This window comes from Bacillus rossius, chromosome 16, assembly GCF_032445375.1.
Source record: "Bacillus rossius redtenbacheri isolate Brsri chromosome 16, Brsri_v3, whole genome shotgun sequence".
Classification (NCBI taxonomy): Eukaryota; Metazoa; Arthropoda; class Insecta; order Phasmatodea; family Bacillidae; genus Bacillus; species Bacillus rossius.
Window position 1 is genome coordinate 4,753,064 of NC_086343.1, and position 19,248 is coordinate 4,772,311.

General features: G+C 41.6%; 1 protein-coding gene across 2 annotated transcripts in view; it reads right to left on the reverse strand.

The window, feature by feature from the left end:
- The window catches only part of LOC134540436 (voltage-dependent calcium channel subunit alpha-2/delta-3), a 78,550-nt gene extending 61,294 nt beyond the window's left edge, over window positions 1-17,256 (reverse strand). The window contains exons 1-7 of one of the 2 annotated variants that reach the window (XM_063383187.1): window positions 17,216-17,256; window positions 16,714-16,825; window positions 10,564-10,645; window positions 7,420-7,524; window positions 5,162-5,387; window positions 1,228-1,359; window positions 666-925 (exon numbers count right to left, since the gene is read on the reverse strand). In XM_063383187.1, the coding sequence (XP_063239257.1) occupies window positions 666-925; window positions 1,228-1,359; window positions 5,162-5,387; window positions 7,420-7,524; window positions 10,564-10,645; window positions 16,714-16,805 (897 nt within the window). In that variant the 5' untranslated portion in view covers window positions 16,806-16,825; window positions 17,216-17,256. Of the gene's footprint in view, window positions 1-665; window positions 926-1,227; window positions 1,360-5,161; window positions 5,388-7,419; window positions 7,525-10,563; window positions 10,646-16,713; window positions 16,826-17,215 lie in introns of those variants that run through there. The other variant, XM_063383186.1, reaches the window with a different exon arrangement.
- Between the last annotated feature and the right edge of the window lie 1,992 nt (window positions 17,257-19,248).

The window sequence follows — 19,248 nt, forward strand, 5'->3', positions numbered from 1 at the left end:
CAATAATGTTCGCAGGCCTTCACGGCCATTGTCTGAAGTAGCTTGGCTTCTGGGTTGAAGCCGCGTCCTTGGCAAATAATTCACCGACGTTTCGGTCGAAATTGCAGTCGCCATCATCAGGGAGCAGTTACCTACTCGGCTACAACCTAGAAGCCAAGCTACTATCTTGCTGACATTTTGGTGATTATTTAATCCGTCCGTCCGTCGAAAGTTAAAGATCGGTAAGGTTTCGACGGACAGAGAGATGGAATTTTCCGGGCCGTCTGGTTGGCTGCAGGTCGCGCGATTGATGGACGGATGAGACGGATGATTGTAAGTCCAGCTTACGAAGAAACGGGCAACCATGGGGGTGCTGTCATAACTTAGAAACACATAACTTAGTATTTTCTAAGTTATGACTTTCTACGTTATGATGTTTCTAAGTTGTGTGGTTCTGCATTGCGTGTTTCTAAGTTACGTGTTTCTAAGTTAGACAGTTCTAAGTTGTGTGTTTCTAAGTTATGAATTTCTATGTTATGACATTTCTAAGTTTTGTGGTTCTGCGTGGTGTGTTTCTAAGTTACGTGGATTTTTTCCCAGTTTTCTAAGTTATGACAGTTCTAAGTTGTGACTTTCTAAGTTACGTAGTGTTCCCGCAACCACGGACCGAACACCGCAGTCCCCACCTGCACCAGGTTGTCCTCGTAGCACGGCACCACCCGGGATATCTCGTCGGAGAAGTTGTACACGTTGACGAAGTCGTTGTTGCCGAGGGTGTCGAGGATGTTGTTGACGACGTGGCGGGCTATCTCCCGCCGCATGCCCGTCATGGAGCCCGACGTGTCCACCAGCACGATGACGTCCTTGGGGCTGGTGGCCGCCTCGATGAACCACGACCTCGTGCGGCAGTCGTACATGTCCACCGAGTCGTTCTTCCACTTCATGGCTGCCCGCGACAACAACCAGTCCATTTCGCTTCAAGGGGGCTGTCCTTGCTTCTGGTATTTCATGTTTTTCCACATTATTTTTAATAATTTAATATTATAACCATATTCAATTGATTGTAAAAAAGATAATTTTTTTACAAACCAAGAAATTTTTTGATGTTCATTATGAACTTAAAGGCAAATTTTTGTGTCTTAGCAAGAACCGAAAGCATGAAATCAGTAAAAAAAAAGTAACTTTATGTAAGCTTTTGGACATACGCCATTGCTAAGCACATTTATGTCCATTCTCGATTGCACCCACCTGGGTACTGCCTCATGAAGCCCGTAGTGCTGCCGAAGTACTGCCATGACAGCGACGGGTCGGCCGCGTAGTTGTTGGTGAATATCTGGTCCAAGGTGCTGGACCACTTGATGGCTCTGAGGATGTCCGGAGCTGAAATGACATTGCCATGACTTCACCACGACATACCACCCACTACTTACCGTCTCTTTCCCTCCAGAACTCATGGCTGGGGACATTTTTTATTATTATTATATTATACGTGGCCAACAGCTCTACGCCAAACAGCCAATGGTTCAATCTGTTTCAGCACAATCATCAAGTTCAATCAGTGGGTAATCAAATATCAGCATGTGAATGTCACACCCATGCCTTACCCGGGACTTGAACCCAGGACCCCTCGCACCGTAAGCCAGTGTGCATCCGACTACGCTACGGAGGTCGGCAGGCTAGGGACGAGATCATACAGCGCTTTGCGATAAAACACAAAAGCATGTCAATGAGATGCAAGTAAATACACCATCTAGCATCCAAATGCAACTAAAATAATAATTTAAAAAAAAAAAACAAAAAAAAAACAGAAATTTAAAAATACTTAACTCAAGTTACAAAATAGTAATCTTTTAACAATAGTACATTCAATTAATGTAATTTATTTAGCTTAATAGGTAACTAAATTAAGTGCAAAAAAATCATTTCAGTTTTGTTTGATCTTGCATCTCTCATTAGTATCACTTTTTACATTACGTAATAACATTGGCATATTTTTCGAATATATAAATAGGTAATTGCCTATTTGTAATAATTTTTCTGAGTAGTTCTGTCCCATACAAGCTTATTACAAATTATTTTACTGTAAAAGTGCACTATGTATCAATAAAAATGTGATGTTTTTGTTGAAGAAAATATTGAGAAATATTAATTTTCAAATTTTTTAAATAACATCTGTCTTCATGAATAAAGACAATTTATGACGGTAAAAACAATAACACCGAAATCTTTTTTAAAACACAAAATTTAACTAAAAAAAACAAACATAAAATCGTATCCCTACATATGACATAAAATTAAGAATACAAAAATTTGGTAATTGTAAGCTCTACTTTGAGGTGGAAAAAAAAAGGTCCCTCAGTAAATAGTGAAAAAAAAAAAAAAAAAAAAATTGAGCTGTAAAATTATTTAGTTGTAAGGTAAACTATAAAACCCTCAGCAGACAAAATAACATTTATAATCCATTTTCACAGAATGAAGAAATTTTTTTTTCATACACTGCGTTAATGTAGCAGGTTTTCCCTGCATTACGTCTGCATCGGACAGTGACGCGCCGACGTAATCCAGAAATCGAGATCGAAACAGACCTTCTCCTCCCTCGTGACGCGTCCCGGTAAACAAGCCTCCGGGCGCCGGGGGAAGCCTTCTTTTCACAGACGAGAGAGCCAAACGTCCGATCGTGCATCTTCGGTTTTTTTTTTTTTGTTCATTGTAAATAAATATACAACTCATGACAACTAATGGTCAATTAGGTTAGGTAAGCTACATTATAAATACTTTAAAACATTGTGGATGGTTGATTTGGTTAGGATAGCTACATTAAAGATACTGTGAAATCATGTAAACGGTTTCCCCCAAATAAATACACCTGTTGTGGTACGGAAAAAAAAGCGAACATGAACTTCGGGGAACTTCGGGTGTGGCTCTCTCGTCTGTGAAAATATGGCTTCCCCTGGGCGCCGCGAGGTCCGTGATTAACCAGTATTTGTTTGGAGGGGGGGGGGGGGGGTGAGCTTACGATTCACTCGTCCTTCTGGACATACCCGAATACTCACGTTGGCAAACCCTCTTTTCACAAACGAGAGAGCCAACCCGAAGTTCATGCTCGCTTTTTTTTTCCCGTACCACAACAGGTGTATTTATTTGGGTGAAACCATTTACATGATTTCAAAGTATCTTTAATGTAGCTGTCCTAACCAAATCAACCGTCCACGATGTTTTAAAGTATTTATAATGTAGCTAACCTAACCTAATTGACCATTAGTTATCATGAGTTGTACATTTATTTACAATGAACAAAAAAAAAAAAACCGAAGATGCACGATCGAGCGTTTGGCTCTCTCGTCTGTTGAAAGAAGGCTTGCCAACATGAGTATTCGAGTATGTCCAGAAGGACGAGTGAATCGTAGGCTTCCCATTAAGGGGTGTGGAGGGTGGGAAGGAGGGAGGGGGTGGAAGCTGTGGGAGGGAGAGTGGGAGAAAGGTTGTAGGTGTGAGAAAGGGTGCATAGTAGAACTTCTACCACGCCCCACTCTTCTTCCAGGACCATCCTTCTATTCCTGTAATCCACCTACTTGTAATAATGCATGACCTTTGCATCCCGCATGTATGTGCCCAGGGTTTTCCCTCTGTCTATGGAGGTTTTACCTGGGCCCAACTTATCTAGTTTTAGTCTAGAATTAAGAGTGAGGGGAGTTAGTCATGGCGAAAACGTCTGCCATGGCTGGCCAATCCCCTCCTAGCACATGATGCACGTGACCTTTTCTGCATGGTTAAAAACCTGCATGTTTAGAGCGTATAGGGCTTGCCCTGAGACGCACTAAGAGTCTTCCCTACCTAGACCCCTCCCTTACACACTTAGTTTTAACTTAGGTTAGGAAAAAAAAACCTCTGGGCGCCGCGAGGTCCCGAGGTTAAATGGAAACCTTCTTTTCACAGACGAGAGAGCCAAACTCCCGATCGTGCATCTACGGTTTTTTTTTGTTCATTGTAAACGGTTAGGTTAGCTACATTATAAATACTTTAAAACATTGTGAACAGTTGATTTTTTTAGGATAGCTACATTAAAGGTACTGTGAAATCATGTAAACGGTTTCCTAGCCCTGGATAGCTACATATTAAAAAAGTTATTTGCTAAGCAACCATAAAATGATTTTACAGTATTTTTTATTGTGGCTATACTTACCTAATATAACCAACCATCCACAATATTTTAAAGTAGGTATTTATAATGTAGCTAACCTATCCTAATCGACCGCAAAATTTAATGCCACACCGATTTATACAATGAGATAGAACGGGGGGAAAAAAAGCGAGCATGAACTTCGGGAAACTTCGGGTATGGCTCTCTCGTCTGTGAAAAAAGGCTTCCCAAGGTTAAAGGGTGGATGCTTTGAATATATATACTGTATAGAAGTCGCCAGCCCAGGTTAAAATTTCTAATACGGTTTGAGGTAGTTGGTTAATTCACCGCCGCAATCGCCACCATCTCTAGGGCATCGACTTGTGGTGGTCCCTAGCGGACAAGTGTCGAACTCTTCAAACACCCCTTCCCCCTCCCGTTGAACGACCTTGAGCTGCAGTGAATGATAGGCAGGGGGTGCGGGGAATGACAGCGGGCGACAGTGCTGCGTTCTAACGTGTACATAACAACTAAGACGATACAGGGCGCTACAGCGGCGCACTGCAGCGGTGAAGTTCCCAAGCTGCTCATCATACGCTTCTGAAAACCGTAGAGTAAATCCTATCCACTCGCGACTTCTATACAGTATATATATTCAAAGGTGGATGTGAGGGGGTGGAAGCTGCGGGCGGGAGGGGTTTGATGCTTTGGGTGGGAGGGAGGGAGGGCGTGGAAGCTGTGGCAGGGAGGAAGGGAGGGGGGTGAAGTTGGTGGTGGGAGGAAGGGAGGAGGTGGAAGTTTTATGCGGGAGGGAGGGAGTGGAAGCTAAAAGCGGGAGGGAGGGGGTGGAAGCTATGGACGGGAGGGGTTTGATGCTGATGGTGTGAGGGAGGGAGGGGGGTGGTAGCTGAAAGAGGGAGGGAGTGGGGGTGGAAGCTGTGAGAGGGAGGGAGTGGGGGTGGAAGCTGTGAGAGGGATGGAGTGGGGGTGGAAGCTAAGGGAGGGAGGGAGGGTGGAAGCTAAGAGAGGAAGGGTGGATGCTTTGAGCGGGAGGGAGGCTACCTCCGCCGTAGACGTTGGTGGGCACGTGCACGGCGCTGTAGCTGGTGTTGACGGGCACGCCGCTGAAGTGCGCGTCAGGGGTCAGCACCATCTCCAGGTCCTCGTCGCAGTCCGGGTCTGCCGGCTCGTCGGGCGTCTTCAGGTGCTTCACGTTAAAGTAGCGGTACTCGGTCACGTTGTCCGTCTGGTGCACCATGGCCGAGTTCTCCACCGTGTCCATGATGCGCTGCGCAAGCACAAACCCCTCCCATGCTGCACGCGATTCAGGTAGAATGCGTCCACTGAAAACATTGAAATGTTGCTGCAATGTTACAGAAACCTTTCTTAAACCATGGCGGAGTTCTCCAGCGTGTCCATGAGGGCACAACAAAAATAAAATTGCCCCGTAATCATTATACAGTTCCAGAAGTGTATACAGGGCCGGTGCAAGGTAAATTGGCGCCCTAGGCGAAAAACCTTAATGCCGCCCCCCCCCCCCGGCCGGACACCCCAAAAAAATATTCCTTGCCTCAAAATACATCACGTAAGCCTAAGATTTTGTCAACAATCAAATGTAAGCAGGTTTGTGTTTTTTTTTTTTTACTTTTTTACTTATTACAAATCATAAACAGGTCACCGTGGACTTTAAATAATTACTTATATCAATATAAACACTCCAAACTGTTACAAAAATCCATTTTCATCTAGTTTCAATAATCGTTAAACATGTTATATGAGCTGTTATGTGTCGTGCTGCGCCGCCCCCAGCTACTTGGCGCCCTAGGCGGTTGCCTAGTTCGCCTATATGGACGCGCCGGCCCTGAGTGTAGGCCTATATTAGACTCATAAGTAGGGCAGGTGTTTTTTCGCGAATAAATCTGATCGCTCGTCAGACTGCAAAAAGTCATGTCCGCGTTAGCGATTTTTTTTTTTTTCCTTGCGATTGGCTGCCGTCTGCGAGAGAAGCCATTGTGCCCTGTTTGGCCGGGCCAGTCAGAACGTGTCGGCTTCCGCAATGAACGACTGTGATTTGTGGACCGACAGTAGACATGCAACGGAAAGAAACACAACCAATCACGGAACACAGACGATGCTACAGTTTTTTTAACACAAAGCTGGTCTATAAATCTTTTCGCGAAAACTTCATGGGCCTACTCATAAGGAATGGCCGGAGAGACCTGCAAAATTCGCGGATTCATTCGGTGATAGGCTAGAATTCAAACACATATTATACCTCTTAGATAATTTTGCTATTGGCTTACTGTTCATCTTGGCGAATCTCAACGAATTGTAAACCCTCAAGCAAAGAAGGATCGAATCACAGACAAACCAGCTGAGACGACTTACAAGTCAACAACCAATGAAAAAACCAGCTGAGACGACTTACAAGTCAACAACCAATGAAACTTGCATTATTCGCCCGAGTGTACAGGAGAATGTGCAGTCTATCCTGAAGGCCATAGAAACCGCGAATTTTGCAGGTCTCTAGAAATGGGTTATTAATATGTTACATCAGTAACTTCAGTGATGAACATTTAGGTAATATGTACACTTAAAGCATTAAATGTGTCAGAATCACATAAAATGTTATTTATTTTTATTTATTTATTCAGTTGTGACATGCACACCAACACCTCATAAAGAAGGTACTAGGGTGTGCACGGGGATATAAAAAAAGAATCAAAAACAATGAAAAAAAAAAAACGAAACACAATAAAAGAGCATAACATGTAATCATACTTGTCCCACTAGGTAGAATTTTTTCTGGGAAATGGTTGCTCCCGCCCAGCACACGTTCAAGATACAGTGTAATGCTTAAAATACTGCAAAAGTTGCTGCAAGATCACAGAACCATTTCTGACACAATGTGGACGAAGCCAAGCGGTGGAGTAGGCACAACCAGGGGCTTAGCCAGGGGGGGGGGAGGGTTTAGGGGTTCAAACCCCCCCTCCTTTTTAGCACCAAATCTTTAATTAAATTCTTATTCATCACTCAAGCAAATTTCATATTAAAATTAATAAAAAAATTTACCATTACAATATTTAAATTTAAGTACCGGAAACTGCTAAAATAAGCACTATTTTACACCTTAAAATACAAATTTTCCCGGGGGAGGACTCCCCCGGACCTTACCCGCTTTAATACGGGGGGGGGGGGGGCGCATGCTTCTTAACACACACCCCCATTTTCACAAATCCTGGCTACGCCACTGGGCACAACTGAGGCAAACTGAACACATACATGAATTGGGACGTAACTTTCCCATCTTTTCATCTCACCTTGACTGCGCTGATCTTCAGATCCGTCATGTTCTTGATCTCCCTCGCTATCTCCAGCACCAGCGCCTTGCCGTTCCTCTCCATGACACTGGCCTCCTTGTAGTTCTGCAAACAGGGGACAACCCGTCCCGTGCGTGGTGCGCTCACCTGAGTTTCTCGAGAAGCCTTAAGATGTACATCCAGTTCTGTCCCTGCCCGGACACGCCCGAATATTCACCTGAGGCCAACCCTCGGGTTTATTTATATATATTTATATTTCTCTGTTTATTTTAATGTAGCCATACTAACCTAACTAACCGTCCATAGTGTTTTAAAGTGTTTTAATGCAGCTAACCTAACCGACCACTTTTAATATTTGAATTCATTTTTCCTGCGCAAAAATAAAACTAATCCCGAGGTTGGCCGAAGGTGAATATTCGGGCGTGTTCGGGCAGGGACATAACTTGATGCACATCTTAGGCTTCCCGAGTTTCTCCTGCTCAAACGATGTAACAAAGAAACTTAGAACTGTAACTTCCCTTTTTCTTTTCCCCTCATGGTTTTAAAAGAAAGTGATAATTAATTTTATTTCCCCGGACATATCAAATCACTTAAATTGTATGTATGCAAAATAATTTCACCAAGACTGATATTTACTGTACATTTTATTTCTTTTAACAACCTACTTTTGGGGGGGGGGGGGGAAATACATGTCTATTTTTAAATGTTTGAAGAAGATAGTTTTTTTATTGACGCTTAAAGTATTTAAAAAGTTCAATTTTATTTATATTAATATTTAAAAAAAATTGGGTTATTGACTGGGATTATCAATTGGGTTTTATGGAAAAACCCCAACCCAAAACCCAGGGGTCAGGTACATGTCTGCCAACGCTGAAGTACAGTGTCTTACCGCAGCGATATCTCGCTACGTAGACATACGTTTTTCCAATTGCATTTTGCCTACACTAGAAAATGACGTTTTCTGGGAAAGGTACAAAAACATTAGTTTTTGATCATGAGCTTCTGGATACACCACTGATTCTCAATAAATACCTACATTTTACTCATTCGTATTATATATTTTTCTCATTCTCATTCTCTCTCTTACAATCCTTTTTTTTCTGTTTCCTTCTATGTCTCTTTCTTCGTCACGTTAGCTGTACAAAGCCATCAAGAGCCCAAAGAACAGTTGAAAGTTTTGGCTGTAGCCCACCAAACATTTAAAAAAGTGGATTTTCTCACGAAAATGCTACAAAATACACTGAATTAAAGGGGATAAACTAATATGCTGCATCTTTTATTGTGAGAAGCAACGTGAATCAAAGAACAAAAAAATGTAAAAATTTTACCTTTTCAATTAGTCCTAAGCAATGGTGAAGCCTTCTTCCACTAGTATTCTGAATGAAGATACTCTTTGCGTTTAGTAGTTACATTTCAAACATTTTGCGTTATAATACCATCCATCGAAATTGTGTTGTTTGTTCCAGATTATACATGACAGGCCTGTTCTCTTTTCTAGGCCGTGAAGTAAAAAAAAAAACTGGTTTTATTAAAGCACTAAATTATACTGTATATTCTTCACAAACAATGACAAGGAAATCCCCCTCCAAAACAAATCCTGGCTATGTCTACAGCCTTGAGTAAAATAAATTTAAGCACAGCTGATTTTTTATTTTTATTAATTATTTTGTTTACATGTATCATTTGGACCAACCACTTAGACACTGTAGGTACTTATAACATGTCAGTCATTAAATAAATTAATACAATATGGGTTCAGATGCTTTTATTAAAATTGTGCTATGTTTTTTCCCCATATAGATAGTTTTAAATGTTTCCCTATACAGATACATCAACACACTTGGTGCTAAAGTATTAAATTAATTTTTGTTCTGCAAATATAACAACAATAAATAATTCACTTGAAATAATTCTTGGCAAGGGTGGATCTAGAATAAGGGTCAGGGCAGGACGAAATTAAATTTTCCAATACAATTTTACTACATTTAGAATTGAGATATTTAGAACATTGTACTGGTGGTTCAAAAACGTTCTGTTATCTATAGCACTGCAGTAAAGTAATACTTTAGGAAATTTGGTCAACTATGATAAGGAATTAGTAGAGACCTGAAAAATTCGCGGATTCATTTCGCGGCAGGCTATAATACAAATAGTCTGCCCTTCTGCTGCTTCAGTGATTGGGCCACAGTCTACCTGAAGGACTCTGAGCCAGTGAAAAAAAAAAAAACTTCAACAGAAGAAGTATCGAATCACGAACTACACAGTTAACAGGTGTCTCGAGTCAGTAGCCAATGAGCAGATGTAATTTTCCCGAGTGCATAAAGGATCATGGAGTCTATCCTATAGGTCAGTGAAATCGCAAATTTTTCCGGTCTCTAATAGGAATTAGTAGAGACCTGCAAAATTCGCGGATTCTTTAGGTGATATGCTAGAATTCAAACACATATACCTCTTAGATAATTTTTGCTATTGGCTTACTGTTCATCTGGTCGAATCTCAACCAGTTATAAACCCTTTAACCAAAGAAGGATCGAATCACAGACAAAACCAGCTAAAACGACTCACAAGTCGGCAGCCAATGAACTTGCGTTATTTGCTTGAGTGCACAGGGGTATGTGCAGTCTATCCTGAAGGCCATCGAAACCGCGAATTTGGCAGGTCTCTAGGAAATAGTGGAAAATCTAAAAATTACTCAGTGTTCAGGGAGAAGGGAGGGGGGCATGCCGCTATGCCTTCCTCTCCCCTCTGGACCCACCTCTGGTTCTTAGAACTTCTCAATTATGAAAACTTAAGAAAAGAAAAATATGTCAATGAAACACTGATGATTAGAGACCGGAAAAATTCGCGGGTTAATTTCGCGATAGGCTAAAATACAAATAGTTATACCTCAGTGCTGCCTCTGCTATTGGCTCACAACTCACCTGGATGACTCTGGGCAAATGGAAAACACCCGACCAAAGCTTTATCGAATCACAGGTTGCTACGTTGTGACGTCTCACAAGACAGCAGCCAATGAGTGGGTGACATTTGACCGAGTGTACGTAGAACTGTGGAGTTCATCCTAGAGGTCATTGAACCCGCGAATTTTTCCGGTCCCTACTGATGATGTGTGTCTTGTAGAACTGGTGTCAGAGCGGGGTTCACCTGGAGCATCTCGTCGCGGCGCGTGACGTAGCCTCCGCAGTGCCACAGCTCCACCCCGAGCTTCTTCGCCCAGCCGTCCACCCTGGAAAAGTGGACACGAGGATAGCCGATTTAGCACACCTTGGGGTCGTTACCACAACGCCGAAATACCACAACGCCGAATGTCAAAATTGACCACAACGCCGACAGCTAAAAAACTTCTGTGTATAACAAAGCCGAAATAACTGAATGAATTTGTGTGTGTTTCTTAAATGTACCTTAACGCCGAAATACCACAACCTAACCTAGCGTAATATAACCTAACCTAACTTAACCTAGCCTATCCTAGCCTAACATAACCTAGCCTAACCTAACCTAGCTTAACCTAACCTAGTCTAACCTAACCTAGTCTAACCTAATCTAACCTAACCTAGTCTAACCTAATCTAACCTTTGTGGCAGTCCTGCAATGACATTTTTCGGCGTTGTGGTAATTCGGCGTTGTGGTGCGTCCCCCACGCACACCACGAAGCTTTCGCGCACTCATTTGGCGTCCGGCTGAAACTCAGAGACCTGTGTGTGCTCTGCCCAAAAACTGTAACTACATATGTGGCAGGGTTTGTAGCCACGGAGGTAGGTCCCCCTTCCCTTTCTGGATTAAAAAAAATTTCAAAAAAATTGGATGTCTGTAAAGTCGGTTTTCGACGATAGTTTAACGTGACAACGTCATAAAAAAACATTGATGAAACGATTGCATACTTTTATGAATAAAATTTAATCATTTTTATTTTAATAATAAAATAATAAATAAATACTTGAAATTATACTAGTAAACAGATTTTTAAAATGCAAGAATACCTAATTAACCTTTATTGCCGAAATTGTTGTAATAAGCAATGAAAATCACATTAACTTTTCACTTCACTTTATAAACAGTCGACGAAACAGTTCACGTGTAGATGACTTGTAATTAATTTTAAAAACTGGCGTTTAGCTATAAAGTTTAAATACAATTATGAACAAGTTTTCATATAAATAAACTGTAATCAAATATCTATAATCAATTATATTAATCACCATAATTTTTTAGTCAATTGTAACATAAACTATTATTACTGCACTCGCCGACGGCGTAACGGAACACAGCGTAATGGAACAATGTGCGTAACGGGACACTTTTTCGTGCGTGCAGCCGGCGTTAATCGATTTATTAGACGTTGTCACGTCAATAAAAAAAATAAGTGAATACAGAAACAGAAAATAAACAACTTAAGCTGGACTCGCAATGACCCGTCCATCAACAAGCCGAGTGGTCCACAATCATCCGCACGTCCACCAAATATTTTTATATTTTAATGGTATGTAGTATACAAACTTTTCCATGCCTATACGATTGTCAAACAGATGAGATTGGTGTATCAAACTTGTTGAAATTGTTAATGAGTATGTGAATAATGTTATTACTATGACGTGTACAAAAGCAAAGCTTGTGAGGGCGTGGTATTGTATAATATTAACTCCCAGTTAAATAGAGAATCCAAAATTTTGGGAAATTTATAGTCATTTAAAACGATATTTTAACGTATTTTTGACGTATTGCAAAGTAATGAAAACTTTGGGGTAGGTAGGTACTATGTTGTCTTTGTTATCCCACAAAAATATTTTCTCGGTTTAAGTGGGGAAGGGGTGACCGTATCTATCATTCCTCCCATAGAACCCACATCAAAATTCAAATCTTAAATAAACTGCCTTACCAGCTTCTCAAGCTTCCATCCTAGGTTTACAACCATTGATTTATCTGTGAGTTTTCCTTACGTCTGTTTCTAGGAAGGAATCCCAGTTATGATTTTTGATTCAGGTGGAAAATAAGAACTCATTCCACCACAAAACTGAAAAAGTTACGAGGGGACAACGCTTCTAACTACGATACGAGGGAAAATTCTTCCCCACCGCCGCTATATAGAAACCAAACGCCTGACCGATAAACAATTAGGCAACCCGTTGTACACGTCAATGATGCGGGAGCGACGTCACCACAGGCGCACTGAAACAGGATGGCGCGACTGTACAAAAAAACGGAATATGGCCACAAAAAAAAAAACTGTGCGTTTGAGAAACTTCAAAATCAAAAATTAAGTTTTAAGTATAAGGAAGACATAGACATTTCTTAAACATAATAACATAAATAAAAAATAGTATTTACAAACATTCTTAGTTCAGAAATTATGGAATGGTGTATTAACAGAGTAGCGTATGGATTATAATGTCAAAATCAAGGGCGCAATAACAGGGGGGGGGCAAGGGTATTTTGCCCCCCCCCCCCCTCTGAAACCTTGAAGTGGGGGCAAACGTGGGCAAATAAAGTGCTGTGTAATCAATTTTTAAATAATAAAACTGCTTAAATAGCACCATTTTCCACCTTGAAATACAAATTTTCCCGGGGGAGGACCCCCGGACCCCCCTCTTCAATAGGGGGGATCCATGATTCTTTATAAAAAGGTATATTACCCCCCCCCCCCCCTTGGAAATTTAGTTGTTGCACCCCTGGTCAAAATATTATACTTTGGAATAATATTTTGCTAATGTTAAAATTACTTTGGTAACAATGAAATAAGCTTGGCTGCAAATCAAAATCTTGAGTGTGTGTGTTTTGCTTTTTCTCTTGTGTATTTTTTTGCAATAGAAACTGAGGTTACGATCTTTAGCACTCAAACTTTGCGACCATGAAGTTTTTTAATATTTGAAACAAAAGATGAAGGATTTTAACATACATTTTTTTTGTTTATCCATATTGAAAAATAAATAATCTTAAACTTAATAGGCTTAATATTCCTAGCAAATAACGACCACAAAAAAAAATTGCCAACATTTACTTTCGAAAAGTTTAACGACTTTCAGGTTGTTAGGTTGTCTCCAATTCCCGCACAGTTCTCGGATTTCCAAAGAAAATAAGAGCGTTAGTTACAGCACTGAGTTGCCACTCTCTATCTTCTTTGCTTTTTGTGGCTTGTAATCCATGAACAGTAAGACTGTGACTGACACATGCATTCCTTCACGGCGTGCGGCTATGAGACTACAAGATGCTGGCCAACAATTTCAACAATGAACAGCGGTGAACATAGTTCAATGCAGACTCCTTGGGAAATTCGGTTGGCAGGTTTTCCAGGTAGAAAAGAGAAAAATGGACCATATATTGGCCCGGGCCCAGCCCTGTTTATTTTTAAATGTTTAACTATCATCATTTTTTACAAACTAGAAAAAAACATATTGAATATTTTATAAATAAAGCTTAGTTTGGACGTACCAAACTGGTAATAATTACAATAGCCTGACTTCTGGGTTGTAGCCGTGTCCTTGGCGAGTAATTCACCGACGTTTCGGTCGACATTGCAGTCGCCATCAACGGGGAGCAGTTACCTACTCTAGTAGGTAACTACACTAGTAGGTAACTGCTCCCCGATGATGGCGACTGCAACTTCGACCGAAACGTCGGTGAATTACTCGCCCAAGGACGCGGCTACAACCCAGAAGCCAAGCTACTTCGGACAATGGCCCTTGAAAGACTGCGAACATCGGTAATAATCATACCCTGTATTTTCAGGTTAAACAACATTCTAAAAAAAAAAAAAAAAAAAAGTACAGTTCATCTCTACGGCGGTTTCATTTTGCACTGCTTTCTTCTCACCTTGAAGAAGAGTTTACACCGGCAGGTTCTGGGCTATTAGCTCGTGATGATTTTTTTACGAAGAACTTTCGTCTTTTCGTCTTTAAACTCATTGCTTATGTATTCTTGGCTGTGCAATTATAATGTGGCACGTGATAGTAAAATTGTGTGTGTGTGTGGGGGGGGGTGTTTGTCTCCGATCCTGGATCCAGGGCCCGTAATCGAATATGGGAGCCCATGTGTGTCGTTGCAGAGCGGCACTTTCAGAGCTCATGTGAAGCGCGCTTCGCCCATGAAAACTACCTCTAACTGCGGGCTTCCGGCCCTTGGGTGACGCGTCACACGCCCTGATTGACGTCTGTCTGTCTCGTCAAGACGAGTTCTCACCCCAGGTGGAAAGTAGTCCATAGTTACGACCCTGGCTCCAACAACCTTCTCGGAATTCTGCTGAGGGAATGTTTGAAGAACACGTTTTACAAATGCAGTCGATGGAAGTATTCGTGATCTGCTTACGTAAAAAATAAGGAGGGGGTTGTCTGTAAAATCGGTTTACGGACGATAATTTTACGTGATAACGTCATAAGACAACATTGATGAAATTTTGCATTTTTTTTTTTTTAAATTTTCAAATTATTATTCACATTTTTTTTTCCAAATTTAATTTAAATATTTTTTTTTAAATATAATCACGAACAATTAGTTAAAAAGCCCGCCTCAACCTGTTTGATATTAAAGAATATTTTCTCGCACGGTGGTTGGCCGGTTCTTGCACGCTCGGCTCAGGCGGAACGTGACAATTTTTCGTGCGTGCAGCCGGCGTTCATCGATTTATAAGACGTTATCACGTAAAAAAAAAAAAGCAATGGTAGACGCCCAAATTGGGGTGACGTTACTCCCCCTCCCTCTCCAGACAAAAATATGTTTGGAGATGAAGGGTTAATTGTTAAACGCCTGGAACAACAGGCTTCACAGAAAGTGACTCATTTTGAGACAGATAATATAACAGTCCAAACCCTTGTTGCTAACGTCAGTTTTTGTTTACACAAAATTTTAATTTCTATTTTTTTTTTCAAACCTCTCCCTGGAAAAAAAAATTCTGTATCCACCACTGAAAAGAAGCTTCTGACTAACGGCAACTAATGAGTTAGTATTTCAAGGTTGCGAAATATTAATTAATTTTTTTTAATTGAGCTTCGAGATTACAACACGGTCAGGATTTACAAATATAATAAGAAAAAAAATACCAAGTGATAATAGAACACTAGATATTTTTGTAATTTTTAATGTATTTAGAACACAAACAAAGAAGAAAACCACCGCTGCCAAGTAAGCGGCTCCTATCAGTCGCACGAAGCGACGTAAATGGAAGAGCTCAGCATTGCTGAGATTATCCTTACGGATACGTCTCCGTCTGCGTGCCATTGTAGGAACTGTTTAGTGAGATTCGTCTACGTTTACGTGATCCGTCTTCGTTTCCGTGTCATTTTAGAACGGGCCTTAGTGATTCTTGTCAGAAAATTATAACTCCAGGTAACGACTTACAAAGTAAGTTTAATAATTAGTAATAGGCAACAACAATAATACATGTAATAAATTTGTAATATATTTATACGTGCAACAGTTCCACAGTTAGTAATGCGTCATCGAGGTTCAAATACAAGTATAAGACACGTGATTCATCATGACTTGTGGCAGTGTTTCTTTACAATGTAGCGGAAGGATACAACAGAATCAGAAGACTTCAAAAACGTGTTTGTTTAGCAGCGAACCAAATATGATTTGGTTAACAATCATTCCTTCCCCTCACGCCAAACCTTCCGTGAACCCTTCCGGAAGCTACGAGCATTACAAAATTACGAGCATGCGCAGCTTGCGACAAATTAATGGGCAAATGCGTAGTAATGGACATTATAGGTATAAATTTTTCTGTACTTTCACCAGACTCAGTTTATACGTACAGAGTAGGTACAAGTCTTAGTATAAATAAAAGTGTTTATACGTGTTTCATGTGAAATATGTGAAATTTATTAATTTGTTTATGTATAATCTTTATCAACGCTATTGACGAAAACACATTTTTGTCTGAGCTTCACAAACTAATTTCGCCGCTCGCGAGCAGACGATAAACCATTTCTTGCATTTAACTCGCATTAATTCGATGAACACGATAATGACGTTAAATAGGTTTTAAGTCGGGAGTCGTCGGAAGTTGGGTTTCAACGCCCTCCCGACGTATGCCCTACGCGAGATTATCGACTGTTTTGAACTGCGTAGGTCGTGGCTCGCGTTACGCGACAAGCCTTTTCGGTATCCGCACAGAAAGTTTGTGATCGAGGCGGATGAAATCTTTATGAAATTTGCCCGGTACGATGAGCTTGTGTGGGGGGGAGGAACCGAAAGGTAAACGAAAAAAACGTTCGCACAAATATCCAGGGAAATCCGTGCGATGCACACGCTCGATACGAGATCCGGACGGGAGAACGACAGCAGACGGGTGAAGGTACTCACATCTCCCACTTGATGACCTCCTGGTCGTGGAAGGGCGAAGACAGCAAGGGCATGGTCGCGAGGATCAGCACCGCGGACCGCAGCCCCGCCATGCCCCGAGGTGGACAAACAACTGCCGGCCGAGTGACCCCGAGTCAGGAGTATCGATCCAGCAAGCAGAGACGCGCGCGCGGAGCATGCGCGCTCAGGGTGTCCACAAGGAAAAAATATATATTTCGTACCAATTTAGGCGACAAAAAAGTACTAAATTTGAAAAAAAAAGTACTAAATTATAATTTGTTATGGTTATAACAATTTAGGAAGTTATTATGACATTGCAGTGCTCTAACTTAAATATCACACCACACACATACATTCCATAGTTTGTAAAAATATTTACGCTTAGTAATTGGAGTTACTGTAATATTATTATATTAAAGAAAAAGCTACTAGATCTGAGCGTAAATGTACTAGACCACTAAAAAACTTATAAAAGTACTAGATCTAGTACGAAAGTACTGACTGTGGACACCCTGTGCGCGCTGCCCCGGCCGCCTCGGCTCGTCTGCTCCCGCGACCATTGACTTGTATTGCGGTAAACTGCCCAAAGATGGTGCGCACCGATATTTGTTTCGAGCCGAGCATCGACCTACTAATGTAACTGTCATTACACATTATTGTTAATAGTTTTGAAAAATGTGTATCACATTGAACTGTCATTAGTCCTCCTTAAATTAATAATGATAAGACTGATTTGGAGAGTTACATATTTTAACTATCGAACTGAATGAGTACTCAAATATACATGATAATATAATTATAATCTGAACAATTTATCAAAGAAAATGATTAATAAGAATACTGTACCTAAAAATTTACTAGCCTCTATTAAAATTGAACATGAAGTAGGAGACTATGTTAGAAACGGTTATATGATTTGTAAATCTCAGTCAAGCTAATGTTAAACAATATTGTGTCGCTGTTAGGGCCATTCCCATAGTTAGGAGTCGCTGCCCAGCTGCTCTGGTAGAGAGGGTACGTGGCAAGGGAACTAGCCTAACTCGGGTGAAATAAAAGAGTTTATGACATTAGTTGAGTTTACTGCACACGTATCACATTGTAAATGGGCTGTCACGGCCCCCATCTGTGACAGTCCATCAGGGCGAGGCCCGGCTCCACGCACTTAGAGCGCGACACGACACTACCAGTGACCTGAATGGCGGTGACGCGACAGTGACGCGACTGGCGGTGACACTACAGTGACGCGACTGGCGGTGACACTACAGTGACGCGACTGACAGTGGCGTGAGTGACGGTGACGTGACTGGCAGTGACGCGAATGACGATTGCCGTCACCCGACCTCTGTGAATGGTCCGGGGGTACCTGACAGGCGCTACGGGCGTCGCGATGCTGCTGTTGTCCGGAGGGGCGCCAGGCTAGCGGACTGCTAGGTCGTTGATGTTGGGTCGTGGGTACTCTGCCCCCGCGTGCCCCACCAGGTACATGGCTTGAATCTAACCTGAATGGTTCTCCCTTGACTGTGAAGGCTGCTCGGCCGTGTGGAGGATGGGAGACTACGGAAAATTATTGTACACGAGTTGGTGAGAATTACCTTTAATTTAGTCCCGCTACAAAAACTCTCACCAACACTTGGCGACGTCTAGTGGTTACACAATTAACAAAAAAAAACACAACACTACGCGACACTAATAGTTACCGCGGCAGTCTCGCGGGACGTGGGTCGATGCTCGCTGGAGACGGCCAGCGCTGAAAGTTAACGGGTGAAGGGGGGGCTCTATGAGCGGGCTCCTAAGTTCGGAGAAACACTTACGTGAGTGCAGCCAGCAGGCATATGCACGGCATCCTTAACTAAAAATACTTTCGCTGGAGTCGGCCAGTACCATATGTTCCGTGATACGATACGTAGCGCGGTATCACACTGAAGACGGTCGGGATAGGCCCGGTTCTGCAAAATACGCGTAGAGTCGACGTGGGCAGCGGTGAATTAATAAAAGGATTTAAATTTGAAGTTGTAGTACAGAATAAAAATAATCAATGAAACAAACTTGAATGCTGCCCACGGACACACGTCTGTTCTCGGCGCGGAGTGGTTGGAGACTGCCAAACATGGCCACCTCGCAAGGAAGAGAAACTTTCTCTTCTTTGTGAGTCGGCACCAAAAACTTATAATAATTTTATTGGTTATATGATGAGTAAAAAACATGCTCCAGGTGCTTGATTAAAACTTTGCACCAGGTAAATATTAGCCTAAGGCTTACCAATTGTTTTAATTGATTAATTAATTTAAAAAGCGGCACCAAGTTGGCGACTGTAAATTTAACTACAAATTGTCTCAATGTGCACTTTTTGGGTTTGAATTCCCTTAGTTTGGCTAGACTATCATAGGCCAATTAATCAAGGCCAGTAGCCATTGTGGCTAGTAACAAGGGTTTTTTTCTGTTCTGTGTGAGCCGCACACGCACGGAGGCTCTACGACGTACTTGCTCACTGCATGTGATTACTTAATTTCGTCCTAATGCCTCGTTTGGGAATTG